At 39.3% G+C, this 19,693-nt stretch overlaps 1 protein-coding gene across 4 annotated transcripts in view; it reads left to right on the plus strand.

Annotated features, from left to right (window-relative positions):
* The window catches only part of HECW2 (HECT, C2 and WW domain containing E3 ubiquitin protein ligase 2), a 175,476-nt gene that overhangs the window by 42,770 nt on the left and 113,013 nt on the right, over nt 1-19,693 (plus strand). For all 4 annotated transcript variants that reach the window (XM_054070636.1, XM_054070637.1, XM_054070638.1 and 1 more), the window contains exon 2: nt 10,639-10,979. In XM_054070636.1, coding sequence (XP_053926611.1) covers nt 10,688-10,979 — 292 coding nt within the window. In that variant the 5' untranslated portion in view covers nt 10,639-10,687. The remainder of the gene's footprint in view (nt 1-10,638; nt 10,980-19,693) is intronic.

Raw genomic sequence — 19,693 nt, forward strand, 5'->3', positions numbered from 1 at the left:
GCAGTAATCCTGCAAGAAAAAAATTACAGATTGTGATCACTGAACTAAATAATGAATTGTAATGTGTACTCACATGGCAAGGAAGCATGGGCAGCGATAGCTCTGATATCTCTAACTCCCTAGTGGTCTGCATTCTCGCTCAAATTATTTCCTCATATAGGGAACACAGACCAGACAGACAAATGTGTGTTGGGTATGTGTGCAGGTGGTGGTGTGTGTGAGTTACTGCAGGAGTTTCATTTTTGTTGTAGTGGAGTTCCTTAGGGCTCTTAACTATTTTTCTCTCCTCTTGGGTGTGATTATGGCTTGTAAGCTGTAAATCATTAAATAGGGAAAGCTTTTTCTGTTTTTCTGTTTTTATTCTGTTTTGATATAAACTAGTTTACCTAGCTCACACAGTTGTTGAAGAGCATTTGTCCAGAAGAAGCTAAGTAGATACCAGTCTGACTTTCTTTCCTAAAATGCTGATGCCCTCTGTTTCTTGAATTATCCCACAAAAATTTTTGCTTAAACTTATTTAAGTAGTGTTTTGTAAAAAATTAGTGAAGCAGTTAGTGCATAAGAGTTCTGTCATAGTGTTCAAGCATTCTGATCTAGAATACATTCCTGGGGAAAATCTGAATAGGATATATAATTGCAGTTTACATTTCTTTAAAACAAACTATTAGACTTGGAAATGTTTTAATGTTGGTATTTTCTAACAAACAGAATGGGTTTGTTTTAGAGCTAAATTGTGTTGAGTATTAAAAGTGCTGTATCGTGTAAGTACAGAGGGCAATATCATCAAATGCTTGGTATTACAGCCCTACTGACTTTCTCCTTGGGTTTATTGAAGCTGAAGATCATCTGTGTGTCATACAGACAAACAGTACATACAAAATGCAGACAAATAGCTGTTTTTTTCTCATTCTGGGCTCTTTTTTGGGGGTTAGAGGAAAGCAGTTTAAAAGAGCGTAGAGCAGGTAAGTTTTCTGGAGGAGGAAATCTTTAGGGCTTTCCATCTCTAATTTCTGCAAAGGTTACATTCACACTGATTCAATTCTCTGGAATATTTGTCACTTTATGTACTAAACATCATCAGCACTGCTGTTTAGTAGTGTGGTTTTTACTGTGGTAATGCAGTAGATTCTGCTCAAAACAGTATATATGTATGTAGGATTTAAATTTTACCTTTTGTCCACCATTTCTTGTGTGTTTTGAAGAAAAGCTGATAAAAAGAATCCTGTCATGCAAAATACGGTAGTATTGAAATGTTTTTGCTGATGACACCTCCTCCTTAAGGACATACCTCGCACAGGCAGCGAGCAAAAGGCATTGCCTGACTAACAGTTCTTTTGCTACTCCTGATACTGTCTGAGGTGTCTTTGGTAGCTGATTGTTTAGTATAGTATCAGGCAAAAAGCTCCATTAAATTGTAGGGAAGCAGAAATAGTCTGATGTTTTATTTCAGCCAAAGAGTGTCCTCAAATCTTTATGGAAATGGAGTCCTTTTTTTTTAGAGGGAGATTATAACTGGTTAAATATTCCAAGCTGAAATACCAGAAGGGCAAAAGGGGCAGGAGGACGGAATTTTGGATGTATGCTGGTGGACAGTTAAACCCACTCTAGCAAAATTTGTCAGGTTTTATAAATGGTTTCCTGTTTTCCTGATCTACTGATTGTATCTATGATTTATTTTTAAGACTTAGGTACACAAAACGTTGGTTTAGTTTTAGTTTTACTCTGCTCTTTAAGGAGTCAACTGGTTCTTTTTTAGACACCTCCCATCTCTGCTTCCCGGTCAGTTTTATCAGGCTGGAAGATTTTAACAAAAAAAATTGGAATCAGGGAAATGACTTACCTGCAGGCTGGTGGAGACTTTTATTATTCAAATTCTAGTCTGCTAGCATGTTTCAATTATGGACCACTTGATGTTGTGTAAACATATATTCACTGATTTCGAAGAAATGCCATTTTTAACCTGATAATACCCCCTTTGTGACGAAAATGAATAAGTAACATGATGAATTGGTGCTTTGAGAGGAACAGAGTATTCCTGCGTTTCCTGATAATATGGGAATCTCTCAGTGTGAGAGATGTACCTGCTCTGTGGTGGTTTGATACCATTTCAGTGAGTGAAATCAATTCTACATGGTAGAAAACTGAGCTTGTTATAATGGGATGATTATATTGGATTTGGACTCGGATGAGTGGAACAATGAATGCTCATTCATATTCATTCTATAATCTATGGATTTCCATCGGTCTCGAATGGATTTCAAGCTTAAACTTGAATAAAAATAAATTTATGTAATTGTGTATTGCCTAGTATATGTATTAGCTTTTAATAACTGCCAAATAAGTACTTAAAATCAGACTCTTTTGAGTATCGCTAAAATACAACTGTCATTTATGGATGTGACACTCATTGAGAAATATCTGCATTGGTATGGATTGCAGAGACTTGGAATGAAGCTGCAGAGCTACTCTGCTAATCAGTAGTAAATAATTGTACTACCAGTTCTCTCAAGTGCATTGTTTTATAAATAACTTTTTAAATTGTGGCTTTTTTGGCCTGGCAGTTTTCCTTTCTTCTTTCAAAGGAACACAGCTTTTCTTTGCTTTTTGTCAGGCTTTTGGGCTTTGTACTCTTTCTTCTGTTTAGGCGTTTATTTACTTTCCTGGAAAGAGAAATACTAAATTGTTCTTTTCTTTATAAGTTCTGTATTTTGGTGTTTGTCATCCCATGTGGTGAAAAAGCCTTGGGAAAAGACATAAAATTGGGGAGCTCTGGGATGGTGCTGCAGATGTTCTGGAAGTCCTAAAGAGAGAAGAGAGTTTCAAAAGAGTTAAACAGGCTGCCCATTTTTTTTTTGTCATTAATATGTTCTTGCAGGCTTTCACATGTGTAAATATGAGCATATATTGCCATTTATTCACAGAATAATTCCATTCACGTTTTCACATCCTGTGGCAAAGTAGCTTCTCAGCGAGATCGCGTTCTGTCTTTCCGGTATAGACATTTGAAGAGGGCTGTGTTTCAGATGGGTTGTGTGACCTGACATCAAAAGGCTAATCTGAGAGCAACTGCATCAGTACTTCCAGAGAAATTCTTCAGGACAGCCGATCAACAGCAACTAGCAGCGGATGTATCAGTGTCATGAGTGCTGAAGATCAAATGTCTGGCGGTGGGGATTCTGATTTTAAACTTTATGTAGAGTAATACTGTAGTGTGAATTATCCAAGGCAGTAGTTTCATAATACGCTGGGTGTGATGGCTGCGTGGCTGTACCTCCAGTCTCTGCCCCACTGGTGAAATGCAGCTCCTTGAGAGATGTTGCTGCAGGTGAGGTTACTGAAATGAATGAACTCGGTAAAAATAGCTGCCACTCTAGGAAGAGTTTGAGGGGCATTGCAATACGTACATACCTTCTGGGCTGTGAAATAGCACTAAAATTTCCAGTCAAGTTTTGTTTCGTCACGTGAGAAGAGGATAACAACGTATGTGGTACACTTAACTTCAATTTATGTGCAGTTCTTGTATTGCTACTTTTGGTGAAAGACAGGAATGAGTTTTAGGCCATGGACATCTCACAATCTGCAGAGGAAAACTAAGGTATGTCCGCAGGCCAGCCAGATCTCCCACCCTGGCAGCTGCAGCACAAAGGATTGTATGACCGCTCCATAATCTCTTCAATGCAAATTCAGAAGCTTTTGTGTGAGAATTAATACGACAAGTTGTACAGAAAGCACAGCAGTGCCTGGTGGGGTGTGTGGGTGTGCAGACCAGGCAGAAATATGTGGAGTCCTTCAGACTGCTGGTCTTCATAATAGGTTTGAGCAGTAACTTCTGACTGATGTAAGAGAGTCCCCATTGGTGGAATGGAAGCTGTGAGCCTTAACTCAAGCAGCTAAGGTAATACAAGAGTGATGTTTGTTTCTAACTGGATACAAAAGTGTATAAGTTGGACTTCAGAAATGAACTGTACATAGACACAATGAAAAAGGTCTAAAATAGGTATTCTGTCACACTGAATTAACGCAGCTGTTCTCCGGACAAATAATATTCTGCAGAGACCATTTTAAAAAAAATATATGTTTATGCTGAACAATATGCTTTTTCCTGTAGGGAATATTTTCAGCCAGTGTAAATTATATGGTGGTTTTGTAATCTGAGCTGATGTTTAACATCTGAGCTGAGTCACCAGATTTTAGTGCAAAGGCGAATGAAGTGTTTATGCGTACTTTCTCTCTCCCGTTTTTTTTCACCTCTCTCTCTCCTATATGGTGATATCTCTGTGAAATTTCGGCACAGTAATTTTCAGCTTCACCTTAAACATCTGAATATAGTTTCCAGTTGTAAATTCCGGTGCTGGTTGTGATTTCCCAGCACCAGCAATTTGAGAGGATGAGTGAGCAGACCAAAAGCAGGGTATTCTCAGCCCAGTTTACTTTTTTTATTGTTTTGCCAGTGGTTTGGGTATGGCTCGGAGCAAGGCAACAAAGGAAAAGGGTGTCTAGACAAAATTTTGTCCTCTATTGCTTGGTCTCGGGTTACTCCAACTTCCTCCACACGTCAAGAAAGGGAGTGATTTTCGTTCTCTGAGTTGCTTTTTCGAGGAGCCTCTGACTCTTCACTGCCGAGGCCGACTACCTGGCACAGCTGCCCACCCCCCCTGCCTGGCATAGGGCATGTAATTTAGTCTGGCATTCCCATGGAGATTTGAAATGGAGAATTGAAAACATTTCTCTTAGGAGAAAATGCATCTTTCAAGGTGCTTCAGTTTCTCGGCAATTTTTTTGATTAAAAAGGAAATCTGGTTAAATTATCCTGTGCATATACGTTCTTTATGGAAGCTGACAAGTTTATTAAATTCTTTCATTGTTGCTTTGGCTTTATCTGCTTTTAAGAGTATCCAGTAATTGTCCTAGTACGAAAGTCTAGGGGGCTTTGATAGAGGAGAAAGTAAACAGATAACAGAAGAATAACAAGTTTCCGAATTTAACTTGTTTGTTTGCACTTCTGGATAAAACAATTTAATTTCTTTCCTTTTAAATTGAGTAAAACTCATATTTACTTTAATTCAAATTTAAGTTGCTTGCATAGTGACTGTCTAGAAACATAAAAAACGTTTAAGTAACTTAAACTATATCTAAGTCCTATGTCAGTTATGGTGGTAATTTCCTGTCATTTTTAATGTCCTTTCAAGAGCATCCCAAATGAAAGAAATATCCAGAACTGACTGTCCAAGGAAAAGCAGTGCATACAAATTCACTGTCTAGCATGCAGATTGGAAGAACTGAAGGAAAGAGAGAGACATCTTTCCCTTGTAAGCTCTCAGAGATATCCTCAGTATCCTTGTAATTAAAAAGAAGAATTGTGTCAGAGGTGTAATTATGTGATTTTTTTCAAGTTTATGACATCTGTCTTTTACTTAAATAACAAATTCTGTGTTTAGGATGATCACTTTTTCCCCTCCAAGATATCCATCACAGGACTTGTTTATATACTTTATCTGCATGATTTATTATTGGAAACATGCAGACCTAATGAGCACTCAGGAATTCTTGGTAGCAATATTGAACAGTTATGATTATCTTTTAGCTGAGGGATCTCATCAGTTTTCTGCCTGTGTCAGAAGGTACCTTAAAGGCCATCCAGTTCCAACCCTGCAGCCATGGATAGGGACACTTTCAAATGGACCAGGTTGCTCAGAGCTTCATCCAGCCTGGCCTGGTGTTAGTTTATCTGGGGCTAGTTGGGTTGGAAGGTTCTTTGTGCCTATTTAATGTACAACAAGAGAGATGCTTGAGATGCAGAGCAGTCCTTGAGGGCTCTCCCTGCTGAGTCTCGGTCTCTGCTGCCGTGCTGTCCACCACCTTGCCTCACACCTCCTGAGGGTCGTGTGGCATTGCGGTACGGTTACTTGAAGCCAGTCTGCCAGTGAAATGTGTTAATCGTTTCCCCAGCAGCACCCTCAGCTACAGGCTTAGAGCAAAATCCTGTCCAGTGGATGACCGGTCATGATCTCGGGGCCAGCCCTGTAGAGTCTGTTTACACAAAATGCTGTGGGAAGAGGCTGCTGGCAAGACTCGTAAGCCACATAAAAGATTACTACATAAACAAGAAATGAATCGCTGTTATGGGTAAGATAAACAGGGCTGCATATGAAGCCTGGTTTGTTTTGCGTGGTGGGATTTTTTGGGTTATTCCTGTGCTGAAACTCCCAGACTTTCATTCATGTATTTTCTAAACTGTTGAATGTTTGACTGCGTGTCAGAAAGGATTTGATGTTTTTCTGTCTCCTGTCATAAACAAGGCTGGGCACAGGGATTTTTCCTATCTATATTTTGTATATCAAGTGGAACTTTTTCCCAATTCTTATCCCTCTGTGCTTAGCAATTGAGGAGTGTGTTTAGACAGAAATAGTCCTGAACTTGTGCCACTTAGAGATTAAGAGTGTATCAGTCCTGATTCTCTCTAAGCTTCTTGTCAAGTAGTGAGAGAAACACTGTGATACAGATAAGCAGCTTCGGTACAGATTTCACTTTTCGACTAAAATACTTTGCTAAAGTTAGTATCTGCTACTTTCTTAAATGCCTTTGTTTTCCCTGTGCTTTTGATTCAGTTTCCACATTTCAGCTTGCCTTCAGGAAACAATATTCCTTGCCATCTTGGTCTGATTCTTAGTGAAATTCGCTGCTGTGATCACATTCATCCTCAATAGCCAAACCATGATAGGTAGGAAGGTGCACGCAGGTAATTGTGAGTATTGTCTTTACAGTACGGTCTGAATGCAAATGCTATGTCAGTGGTGCTTAGCAGGAATTGGAAGTTGGGAGGATAATTCTTATTTTCATTCTCTGGTAGGATATACCTGTTAGTGTACTGTTAGCGGTGTTACTAATGACAGACAGTGCAAATTGTTAACCAAATGTCAGATAAGCAATTCCTTTTGCAAGCAGGAAAGCACTGTGTAACGGTTTTCGTCACATCTTCAAACCAAATTTTCAGGCTGCAAATAATCAAAGCAGTGGCTCTTTTTCCATTCCATCGCTCCTCATAGTTCAGATTTTATAGCAATGGCCCTTTCCCCTTTTACAATATGATGCCATATTTATCTTTTTACAAATCTCCTTAATTAACCTCCCAGGTCACCATGAGATGCTACTTAGCAGAATACTGTCTGACACTAGGGCTGCTTTACAGCCTATTTCATTGAATTTAGAAAATATTCTAAAAGCTTGCAAGTTGTGATTTTTTGGAGATATTGTTTCCTTAGTTGGTGCTCATTTACATGTGAGTTTAACATGTTCAATGCAATTTCAACTCATGACTTTAAAAGACTTGGATTTATGAGTAGGATCAGAAAAGTTATCCAACATTTAGATTTGTGATTTGCTTCATTTTCAGGAACTGTAATGATGTCTGTGGTTCACCAGAGTGATACCAATTATGACTTAAGAAAATGACCTATTTTGAAGGAGTTAAGGTTTATCTTGGGCTGTTTGCTTCTCTTAAACTGTGGGATAGTCCTAGCTGGTACAAGCTGGTTCTCATGTGTCCTTAAACGTGGATGAGTTTGTCCATCTGCCACACATAAATTTTCAATATGTTTCAACAAATGCCAGTGGTGCCCCGGGTACAGCCTCCATCTCTGCAGCTGAAGGAAAATTTTCGTCCCTCCTGTTAAAACTTTATCGTTAACTTGTAATCCTCCTTATTTTGCACTTATTTGCACTTGCTTTGCAGTAATTTTGCTGCTGTAAAACTACTGTATACAACAGATCAACATTAGATAAATCCCTCGTTGTGGGACAGAAGAAAATTAACTTGATAACGCGCTCTTTATCTGTTAATTAATCTCTCCCCATCTCCTAGTGTGGAGGTCGGTGGTACCCGGGCAGTGTGCAGGCTTGCTGGGATGGGCAGGCTCACGTCCACATACAGGGCTCTGCCTGTCTAGAGACTACAGCTCCCTCACTGTGACATTATTACAAATAAGAAAGAAGGGAGGCAAAAAACGGGGGAGAATTACAGCCACTGGTTGATCCCTGTGTGCTTCACCACCTTGTAGGGAAGTTGGTGGCTCTTTCTTATTTACCCTTCTGGTCTCAGTCATCCAGGATTTTAAAATCTAACGATTAATACTGCGCTTGGGGAAACAAAATGCTGACTTCCCTGACTCCATTTAAGAAGGTCCTCTGTACCACAGTTTCCTTTTCATCACTGGCGCTGGTGTCAGAGGCAGAGTGCACGGGAACGTGACAGAGAGTGAGTTGGAAAACCCTGCTGTTGTCCAGAACCAAAATAAATTGTTTTGTGTACGCAGCCAAAGCATGGCTCATGTCAGGAAAGACGTATGTTGCCTGCTTTGGGAAATAAATACGGTAATCTCTGTGTCACTTCTGTATATGTAGAATTATTGAACTGAATTTTTGTTTCTTTCCTTTTCTGTGATGCTGAACCATGTACAGCGTGTGATGAATTGCATATAAATGGATGTGTTGAACTTTATTTTCCCCTTTTGTTAGTTCTTAATATTTCAAAACATCTCCAGTTTAAGAAAAGCTGAAAAATAGCAGAAGAATTTGAAAAACCACATACACTGAAAAGTTTTTAAAAAGAAAATTGCAGATGAGTCATACAAAGCAGAAGTGAAGGGAAAAGTCTGTTTTTGAAGGTTCATCATATGGAGATGGGAATGAATAGGAAAAGAAAACCCTCAAAATATTAAACTGTCTATTTTAAAAAGACCAAACTTTTTTAAATCACAATCTAGGGGTCTCAGAGAGCTCTGTGTGCTTTTTCTTTTTAATAATTAAATATCTTTTCACCCCTGGAGGCAGAAGTTGCTGTTTAATAAATCAGTTGGCAGATGTGATCACTAGTAGTAGTGTACTGTAGGTCTAACTACAATACTATGGATGTGATCAGCCAATCCATTCACTTCTCATGGGCTCTACTTTATTCTGTGTTATTGGCTTCCTTGCTTGAAACAGGGAATGTAATAGCAGGTGACGGTCGGCTCTGTCTGTCAATGCTTGTGTTATTTTAAGAGAACAGATATGTCTGCCTGTGATAACTGAACGCTATGGCACCAAGAAGAAAGCCCAGGAATAGTACACAGGTACCTCTTACTTGCCTTTTTAATAGGCATGCATGCACACATTTTTCTTATAGGTGGTTATTTGTATGTATAAAATAAGGAGCTCTTTCCTGCAGTATGCATCCCTCATGGAAGATACCGTAGTGGAATAATTGCTCTTGTCACTGGTGAAGTTGCAGTCTGGTCAGAAATGTTGTGATATGATTTTCAAATTGCATAATGAATGGAAGGAGCTTAGGACACAATTTCTTCCTGGAGAGCTCTGGAATTATGACTGGGCACTATGACTGCTTTGGTTTGGTTTGGCTGTGGAAGAATACATGATTCCCATTCCAGGTGAATGTAGTATGAAAGATAATTTTCACAGTTCTGACTGAAAAACACATCACCAGAAAATTCAGTTTCTTCTGAAAGCAAATTGTTCTGCCAAATGAGGGCTGGTTTATTTCTTCTGTAAAATAAAGAAACAATGATAGTTGATAGAAACTATAGCTTTTGACAAAGGCAAACAGCTTTGGTCAAAGTCATGTAGCTTAGATAAGAAAATTTTTGTATTTCTTCTATGGCAAGAGGTTCCCCATCGCTGATTCTATCCTCCTGTAAGCTGTTCCCTCTGTTTTAATGTTTTGCTATTCCTGTCTTTCGTTTCTGATGGTTTATCTCAAGTTGTGAGTAATATGAGGGCTTAATTTTCAAATGGTGTTACTTTTAGTAGATAAAGGTAATAAGATACGAGTTCTGCTTCTGAAGGCATGGTGTGACAATATTGTGACTTCATTTTAGTGAAGACCTTCTAGTGTCTCCTCGGGGCTAGAGAAAACTACTGAAGTTATAAGGCCTCTGTTTTCTCATGTGTGGAAAGGAACAACAAAATCTGACTGCACAGATAAACTGGTGTGGGCTAACTGAATATAAGTCTGTAGTCTGAAGTACTGCAGTCCATGGTCTGATGTGTCTTTGTATGGTAGAAGGGATCTCAGAAGTTGTGCTTTTGTAAGAGTTTTATTTTTTAAGATATAAAGGATTTTATAGTAGCAAAAATATGTGATACCTACATTTTCCTACTGAAACGCGTCCAACCTAATTAAGATCTTAAGCACTTTGCTGGTTCTGAACATACAGTGCATATAGAGTATTGTTGGAAATTAACATATCTAAGTGAAAGTACATCATATACTGCTTTGATTTTGTTGTGGGAAGATGGGTTCATTATCTCTTTCCTCTTTAGGCTACTGCCAGACTTAAATTGGCTTTGTTACTGTGGCTGTTCTTGCTTGATAGATGGTTTTGGATGTTTTGGTTTCTGGCTTATAAATGCTATTTCATGGTGCACGGTTAACTCTGAATTCTGTCACAAGTGATTAATGTTTTGGGTTTTTTTTATGTACAGACACCACTAAGGTGGCTGCAGTGGTAGAGCAGTGAAGTAAAAGATTTTACTTAATACATTTTAGGATTCTGTAGGAACATTTTTGCAGCAGTGCCTCTCCACTTAAATATTTGACTTCTGTTTCACTTTAACACTTTCTTTTTTTCTTCTTCCTGTTAGATCTCTGAACAACAACTTTTTCACATAAATTGACAAAAGTGGAGGCGACATGGCCAGTTCAGCTCGAGAACATCTGCTTTTTGTGCGACGTCGCAACCCACAGCTACGGTATACTCTGAGCCCAGAGAATCTGCAGAGTTTGGCATCTCAGGGCACCATGGCTGAGAACATGAACTTGCAGCGTGCCAACAGCGACACTGATTTAGTGACCTCGGATAGCAGGTCTAGTTTGACAGCCAGTATGTACGAATATACCTTGGGGCAATCTCAGAACCTCATCATTTTCTGGGATATTAAGGAAGAAGTAGACCCAACTGACTGGATAGGACTTTATCATATAGGTAAGTCAGAACCACATTGTAATATTTTATGTGTGTTTCTTGCTCTTTTGCCAACTTCATTTTTCACTTACTGATATGTCTTCTGGCATGCTGCATCGTTAATTTAAACATAAAGTTGGGGTAAGACTACAGAGAATTACCCTGAATTTGTCTACTTTTCTTAATGCAGTGAACCATGCAAAAACATGGTTTAAATTAAGGTAGGTGTGCTAGGTAAGCCCTGCTAGAAGATGGAATGCATTCTTCTTATCAACAAATGTACATACAGTTTCCTGTTTTCAGGTTTACTGGTGACTGGCTTACGAGTAACTTGGCATACTTACTGTCCAATGCCCGTACAGTCTTTTTGAAAAATAAATTCTTAACATTTGTGGAGAAGTGTTTTGTCTTTGACTTTGTATAAATGAAATTGTATCGATTCTGAGGAAGTAAGAATTTCTGTTTATGAAGAATCCTTCTAGAAGGAAATCCTGCAAAGAGATTCTTCTATGTGCTTTTTTTGTGCTGTTTGGGATACTTCATAGGAGGGAGCTGGAAAGAGTTCTGGACTGGCATGCAGGGGCCTGTGGGCAGTGTGTGCATTAACAAATAAAGTGGCTCTAAAGGAGTGGATCAGTAGGTCAAAACAGTTGGTGCTGAGACCCTAGCACCAGCAGCATATCTGGGTTGGGATTTTCCATTGCATGATGTTTACCAGGTCCCTAGGTCCAAACATCCCTTGTGGATGTGCAGTCCAAAGGGCAGTTGTTGTGTCCAGCCTAGAGCAGTCGTGTTCGCAGTAGAAACTGGAGTGTAGCTAGCAGGTAGCTCTAGTGGCACGTATGGTTTAGTCGTCTTCTCAAGGAATCCAGTTCAAGTACACTAAAATTACTCTCTGAATTTAACCAGTGCTCAGTAAGTGGGGCTGATGGTTGATTTGTTTCAGAATTGCACTACTGCTCTGAACCTAATTACTAATGTAGAAAGAAACCAACAATTCAACTGGCCAAAAGCAGGTGCGGCAGAAACTGGTGGAAACAGGTCTGACCACTGGAGTTTTGTCTGTGTTGGGACTAAGCTTAGTCCAATGAAATCGGTTTCAGTCGGATTTCAGAGAGGTATTGCTGTGCCAGCTTTTCCCCAGATGTTCTATCTCTGCATCACTGAATGCTACGTGCTGTGTAGGTACAGTTTCCAGTTTCTTGTATTTTGTCTGATATTTTTCTCCAGTATTACGGCAGCACCACAAACTGGGCAGTATTGACCTATTCTGTTTCAGTGCTTACCTGGCTATAAAATCTGTTTTGGAGTTGCTGCATGAGCTGCAGTCTCTCCTGGAATGAACTGTGGATGTGAACTAACATTTAAGCTACCTAAATGAAGTGTCTCCATAATAAACAGAAATGAATCTTCCCAACAGCATTAGCAGCTGGTGTGATCTGTGCTGTAAAATGCACGGAATGGTAAATGGAGTATAAACATTCTAATTTAAATGCATTTAGAGCTTCATCTGAATAAAGGTTTTCATACACCTTCCTGTTGTTTTTTTTCATGGTTCACTGCACTTCAGGACTGATATTCAAGATGCTGAGGTACAGCATCTTTCTGTAAAATTCTCATTGGCTCTTAATGTCGGCTGTGATTTTTATCCTGCTTTGTTGACTAAATGTATTTCTACTTTCAGTCTGTTGAGCCCCTAAAGCACAAAACAATGCGAAGTTTTACCATAGGGTAAGAATCCTGTAAGAAACAGCCAAATTTATGCCTTCTTCGGCCTAATTCTGGGGTTCCATTACACAGTAGATGTAATACCAGAGCGTTTGAGTACGTTGGGTTTCCTGTTCTCTTGTTAAATGATGAAACGTCCAGGAAATTCTATCACTTTGAGCTTTTGTCTCTGCTGCCACTTGAAATCCATGAGCACTGGTGAGAGCTTTTTTAGTTCTGAGCAGAGTCTTTCTTTAAAGACCTATAGTTTCATCATTCTGAGGGATGGAAAGGTGCATTTTTTACAACAGAAATGTAAGGCTATATTCAGCCTGATATGCATGCCTGTCTGTCTTTGATTTAAGTTTTTGATAAACTCTGTGAAGTATCCAGCATAATTTAAAAATAAAAAATGATAAAAATTTTGTAAGCATACAATCTAAAAACCTTTCATTGCATAACTGCTGTAGACATAGCTAAGGTAAGTTAAATCCCAGGGTGTATAATCCAGATTTCAGTCCTTTTTAATAACTGCTGTGAAGTACCCCCAGTCCTCCAGTCCTCATTTACTCCTTTGGAAGTTGAGGACACTTACTTCTTATTTTCTCAGGAGACAGGTGTTCGTTGGTGCAAAAATAATTGCCATTTTTAACCATCAACTTTAGAGCAGCACATCTCCACATAGAATAAAATTTATTTATCAAGTTAGAGAACAATTCACATCCATGCATTTTTGCCAGCAAGAAATAAGCCTATTCCTCGAAGGTGTTTTGAGCTGCTGCTTGGTTGTGGAAATCCTTCTGTTGCAGGAAGTTGTTGAGATACTTGAAAATGTGTCGATTGGTGAGAAAGAAGTAGGGTGAGTAAGCTAGGTGAGGTAGAGTTTTGTAGTCCAGTTTGTGAAGCACAGTCATTTGCAAGACATGTTATCAGGCATTGTCACGGAGAAGAACCGGTCCTTTTCAGTTGGCCAGCATTGGACATAGATGTTGCAGTTCTTTGTGCATTTTGTCATTTTTCTGGCAATACTTCTCTGCTGTGATGGTTTTGCCAGGGTTCAAGAAGTTGTAGTGGATGAGTCAACTTGCCAACCACTGAACAGTGACCCTAACCTTCATTTGATGCAGCTTTGATTTGGGGAAGTGTTTTGGTGCTTCACTTTGTTCCAGCCACTGTGTGGAGAAGAGGAGGCTGAGGGGAGACCTTATTACTCTCTACAACTACATAAAAGGAGGTTGTGGAGAGGAGGGAGCTGGCCTCTTCTCCCAAGTGACAGGGGACAGGACAAGAGGGAATGGCCTGAAGCTCCGTCAGGGGAGGTTCAGGTTGGATATCAGAAAAAAATTCTTCACAGTAAGAGTCATGGGGCACTGGCAGAGGCTGCCCAGGGAGGGGGTCGAGTCGCCTTCCCTGGAGGTGTTTAAGGAACGGGTGGGTGAAGTGCTGAGGGACATGGTTTAGGGAGTGTTAGGAATGGTTGGACTCGATGATCCAATGGGTCCTTTCCAACCTGGTGATTCTGTGATTTTGTGAATGCCATCGGTTGTCACATAGAATCCATTTTTCATCTTATATAACAGTGTGATCAGTTAATAAATCACTTTTGTCGCACAAAAAAAGTGCAGAGCAGACTTCTTAACGGTTATTTTTTAAGTTTTCCTTCATGTTGGGCACCCCCTTTCCAGTTTGTTGCAAATGTCAAACAACTGTCGAATGGTCACCTTGTAGTTCTGCAGCCTCTCGAGTTGTTTTGTGTAGGTTCACTGCAATAATGGCCCTCAGCTGGTTGTCGTCGAATGCAAAAGGACATCTGCAACCCTCCTCATCTTCAAGACTCTAATTCCTGTTACACATTGAACCCATGGAAAGTTGTACGTTTGTTGACAGACACCTGGCCAAACGCTTGGTTGTTATTGCTAAAAGTTTCTGCTGCTTTATTGATTCTTTTGAACTCATACAAAAAAATTGCTCAAATTTGCTTTTTCTTTTTTAATCTTCAATTTGACCACATAATATAAAAAAGAATAAACAGTGAGATGGAAACCATTAGCATAAGTAAGCGGAGCAAATTTCGTGTTTTAAAATGGTTTGCTACATGAACACCATTAAGTAAAAGTTTAACCCAAAATAATCATAAGTTTACAAAGACAAACACAGCAATTATTTCTGCAATAACCTAATATTTAAAAATAAAAGCTTTATTCTCAAACATGTTATTGGCATTCAATTTAGTTACTTGAGATTATCCGTCCTATTCTATCTTTAAATTGAAACCCTTTTTGCTTACAAAGTTGCTCTCCTCTGGCACTGCCTCCTGATGGCAGCAGAAATTGTGTGTGGTCACCAACACATGACAGTGCTGGGGCTGTGCCAGCCTTTGGCTGTACCTCCAGTGTTCTCCCCCATCTTCTAGTAAGGCACTGTTTTCCAAAGAGCTAGGAACAGGAAAAGACAAATATTTTACTCTTATTTAAAACACATTGCATAACCGCAAGCGCAGTATAGCAGCGCTTTTTTTTGTGTTGGTTGTACAATTAACTGTCATGAAAGCTGGATCAGTGTTCTGAGGGGGACAGAAGTGGTCAGATTCTAAACATGAGCATCAGCCTGAGCTCAGGCATTAGTATAGAGAGATCTGGCAAAGGTCTGAAGCAATCCAGGTACATTTTCACTTCAAATTAATTTCATAGAATACAGCCATTATAAAAGGAGATCAAAGTGACACACTGGGAAGCTGTCTTGCCTCTTCATTCATTAATTTAGTCAATTAGCTCCCTAATTATTTTTCTGTCGTGAGAAGGCAGCTAGTTCTGTGCCTCTGAGTGTGGCTTTACTGCATGGTTAAAACTGCAGTGGCTCACTGGAATCCCACGAAACTTATTAGATCCCTTTCTTTTTAAGATGCTGACTACAAGCCACTGTGTACGTTGACCCAAGCATCGGTTGGTGCCGTTGGTCACACAACTGTCAGTAATTACAGTCACTACCTTTACTGCTAGGTGGCTCGCGGATGATTGGCTCATGTGAGGGGATAGTAGATGGAGCTTTTTCTAGAGCAGTGCAAATTCAGTAACCGTTTGGCCTGCTAAATGGCTATGAAAATAGATGTTCTCTTTTTAAAAAAAGAAAAGCCTAAGGGGAGAAATACAGAATCATCTTATTCTGAAGGACTGATTTTTTTTATTTTGTTTGAATACATGGGAATTTTTTTCCAGACCTTTTCTGTTTTTTTGAAAAAGGGAAGGAAGTCATCAATGAAGAAATACTTTGTAGAGAGGACAGGGTTAATTCACTCTAATGACCTCGGGATACTCCTCTGCCATAGCTTTTGGTTTTTCAAATGCAAGAAGTTGAACCTGAGTGTGAAAAACTTCACATAGCTCTACATAGCTAAATTAATGCTCAGATTTTCTAGAATTTTGTATTATAAGGAATGCTTTTAGACACGTGACGAGTTTGCTGCTTTTAGTACTGGACTCATGCCTTCCTCTGTTTCATCATTGTATTCACGTAAAATGTGATCTGTTTTCATGTTGAGGGACTGATTTATACAGAGGGTCTTTCTTTTACAGTGTATTTGTAAGGCTTACCAGAAGAAAAGTGTATGGGAGCAACGCAGCGTATTCTGTGAAGGCAAACATCCTTTTTCCTGACCGTTTCTCATTTTGTACTGTCTGAACTTTTAAAGTGTCAGTAGCACGTCTTGAGCAGTCTTGTCCATCAAATGTTGTTGAAGCAGCAGCAGAGATGAGATGCGTGGGGAATGCAGATAACACATCTATAAAAGCACAGAAAGGTGTCCTAGTGAGGCTACACACAAGGGAGAAATGTTATTTCTGAGTCTTACCCCTTCTTCAGGGAAATCAGACAGTGTCGGACGAAACATGAAATCGTCAATGTGGGATACAGGTTTATTATTTTGAATTCAGCTTTAAGCTTTGTCTAGAATGGAGTTCTCATTTCTCCTTTAGGACCGGTGATGAGGATGGACGCTTGAAAGTGTCAAAGCACGATGGTATTTGAAGAGGGGGCTTTCTAGTAGGGGTGGTGTAGCTATGCTTACTCTAAGGAGTAAAGGTAAACTTTCTGTCCTGATGAGAAGGAAGGAATTCTCTCAATTTTTGTAACTTATTTATTTATTTATTAAACAGCTAAGCTAAAATTTAGACTAAAAGCTTTATCTTTTGAAGTGGTAGAAGACTACAGAATTTAACACTTTTTTTTGCATCCAGTTAGACTCACAAAAGTTTTCTTGTCCAGTACTGACGCAGCTTTTGCTCTGTACATGTGTATTCTGAAAATGTTTGCTCCAAGCAATATTTAAACTGTGGGAGTTTTACAGACTTTTTCCCTCTAGTTAAGAGGAATCTGAATCTTGCTATGGTAAGAGTGGTCAGTCTCTGGAGTCCTCTAGTGAGTAAGGCTGCACAAGTATTTGACCCAGTTGGAATCAAAGAAGAGAAATAGAAGTTCAGTTGGAAGGGACTAAACGACTTCCTATTTTTCTTGCTACTGTGTTGTTGTAGCAACAGCGTCCCAGGACTTCCTTGGGAAGTGAGAGTTGCTGCAAAAGATGAGCAGGTGAACTCTCCAGTGCTCATGGGATGCTGAGGGAAGTAAAATCTTTTTCATTTTTGAGTTGCCATGAAGTCTCATATTTAAAGAAATCAGAAAGTACAAAATAGAGAATAAAAAGTGAGGAGAGAGAAGCAAACCCTGCTTTTGGTTTAAATAGATTAACTCCCATGGCCAAATTGCCCAAGTGGCCTATTTTTGTCCTAATTTACAGAGTCCTATTTATCAGATGCATGCCCTTATTCTAGAGATCCTTAGCACATTTAAAATGCTGGCTTTCAAAAGTAATTATATTTCTCTCCATTGGATGCTTTTCATGGGCTGCTTGGCTTTCTGTTGCACTTATAGCATTGGATCCACAATAGCATCATAGAAACAAACAAAAAAAGTCAAACAAAAAATAAAACAAAAAAAACCCTGCTGCAAAGTTATATAGGGCAATTTAGATAGAATCTAGGTTTATACTATGCCTCCTAGTGTAATGGAGTTTGGAGCCTTTCCATTTCAGCTCAGACAAGATTAAAAAGCAAAAAGCTTTCACATAAGCCACCTTTAACATACTTAAAACAGTGGCTTACATTAGACAGAAAGATTATAAAATGTTAAGATACTTTACTCCCAGAAGATTTCTCTGGTTGCTGTTATAGAAAACATGCAAAGTAATAACTTTATTATCTTCCAGAGAAGCCTGATTATTTGCTTGATTTTTTTTTTTTCTTTCCTGTTTTGGCAATACGAGTGCTTTTCAGTACTTTAAAATCTGAGCAGTACTGTTAATGTACTAATTAGTTACGAGGTGCAACAGTATTTATTTGTGGCTACTCCTTATTTTGCCTGCTGCTTAAGTCTGCAAACCATGGGCTTGACTTTCCGGGCACAAGAGTTGGTCCGTCCCCAGCTGGCTCCATGTTAGCGTCTTTGGCTTCGGCTTCCAGGAGGCCAGTGTTGCGCTGTTTGTAATCAACCATTGGGGATTTTGGGGCTCTGTTATGATATCATCGGGATATCTAAGCACTTTGGTGGTTTTGTTCTCTTCAAAATATGCACACAAGCACCAGCTACAGTTCTGAAGCTCTGAAGAGACGTACCTGTACATTTGATGGGTGGATGGTAAGGTGGATAAGAAACTGGTTGGGTGATCATATTCAAAGAGTAGTGGTCAATGGCTCAAAGTCCAGATGGAGATCTGTGACAAGTGGTGTCACTCAGGGATCCGTACTGGGACCGGTGCTGTTCAGTATCTTTATCAATGATATTGACAGCGAGATTTAGTGCACCCTCAGCACATTTGCGGCTGACACCAAACTGAGTGGTGTAGTTGCCACACCGGAAGGACGGGATGTCATCCAGAGGGACCTGGACAGGCTGGAGAAGTGGGCTTCTGAGAACCTCATGAAGTTCAACGAGGCCAAGTGTAAGTTGATGGTAGTACGTGTCTATCTGATGTTGATATTTGTTATAAGCAAAGATGTGTGCAAAAAACTATTTTGGAATACTTCATTTGCTGGTGACTCAGTAATATTTAGGGAGAGGCCACCTCTTGAGTGGTCTAATGAAAAGTGAAGGCTATTCAGTTTAATATAGGAATTGTATCCTAAAATCATATACAGTAAGGCTTACAGTGGTTTAAAATAATCTGTAACAAACTAAGTGTCTTCATAAGCTTTCCCTCTAGGAAATTTCCCTCTAGTGCATTTCAATCTTCTTTCCTTTCTTCATAGACCCTGACCCACAAACACAGGTGCTTTTTCCCTAACACAGAGTTTGGTACTTTCTCCTTCTCAGTTGACAGCTAGTAAATTTTGCTCAAAAAATGGTGTATGGACAGCTTAATACCTTCTCTTTACTGCAAAAGTTAGGCGATATCAATAAGAGGTGCTTTCTCTATGCATTTTTGTTGCATGCAGCTCACTACATTAAAATAGACTCGTTATATTTATTAGAAGAAGAAAATAATTACTTTCCTGTTAAAAAATAAAAACAAACCTTAGAATCTTGTTGAATGATATTTATGTCTGGAAGAAGTTCCATCTGTGACAGAGAAAGTGTTGCTAGAACATCCAAACTTTTCAGTTAATTGTGTTTTTTTAAGTTTTTGAGATACCCCTGACCTGAAAACTAGACAAGTGTAGCTGCAGGGAGGACACTTTCAGCTGTGTTGTCAGTATCTTTCCACTGCAAGAGGTTTTGGCATGACAGCATTTATAATCCTTTGGATAGAAAGCAGTCTTTTCCCCACCCTGCCTTTTTGATGTAAGTAGCTGTTCTGTCAGATGGGAAGATGGCAAATACAAACACTGGGTGATGGAAAACAATGTACACTTCTGAGTTTGTAGTAGTCTCTTTTATCATAAAAGACCCTTGTGTTAGCTTGGTTGTTTTATTTGTTTGAAGGCGGTTGCCTTTAATTTTGACTTTTTTATTTTTTAAAAGACATTTGCAGAGCTGTTTTC

The sequence above is a fragment of the Cuculus canorus genome, chromosome 6, assembly GCF_017976375.1.
Source record: "Cuculus canorus isolate bCucCan1 chromosome 6, bCucCan1.pri, whole genome shotgun sequence".
NCBI classification, from domain to species: Eukaryota; Metazoa; Chordata; class Aves; order Cuculiformes; family Cuculidae; genus Cuculus; species Cuculus canorus.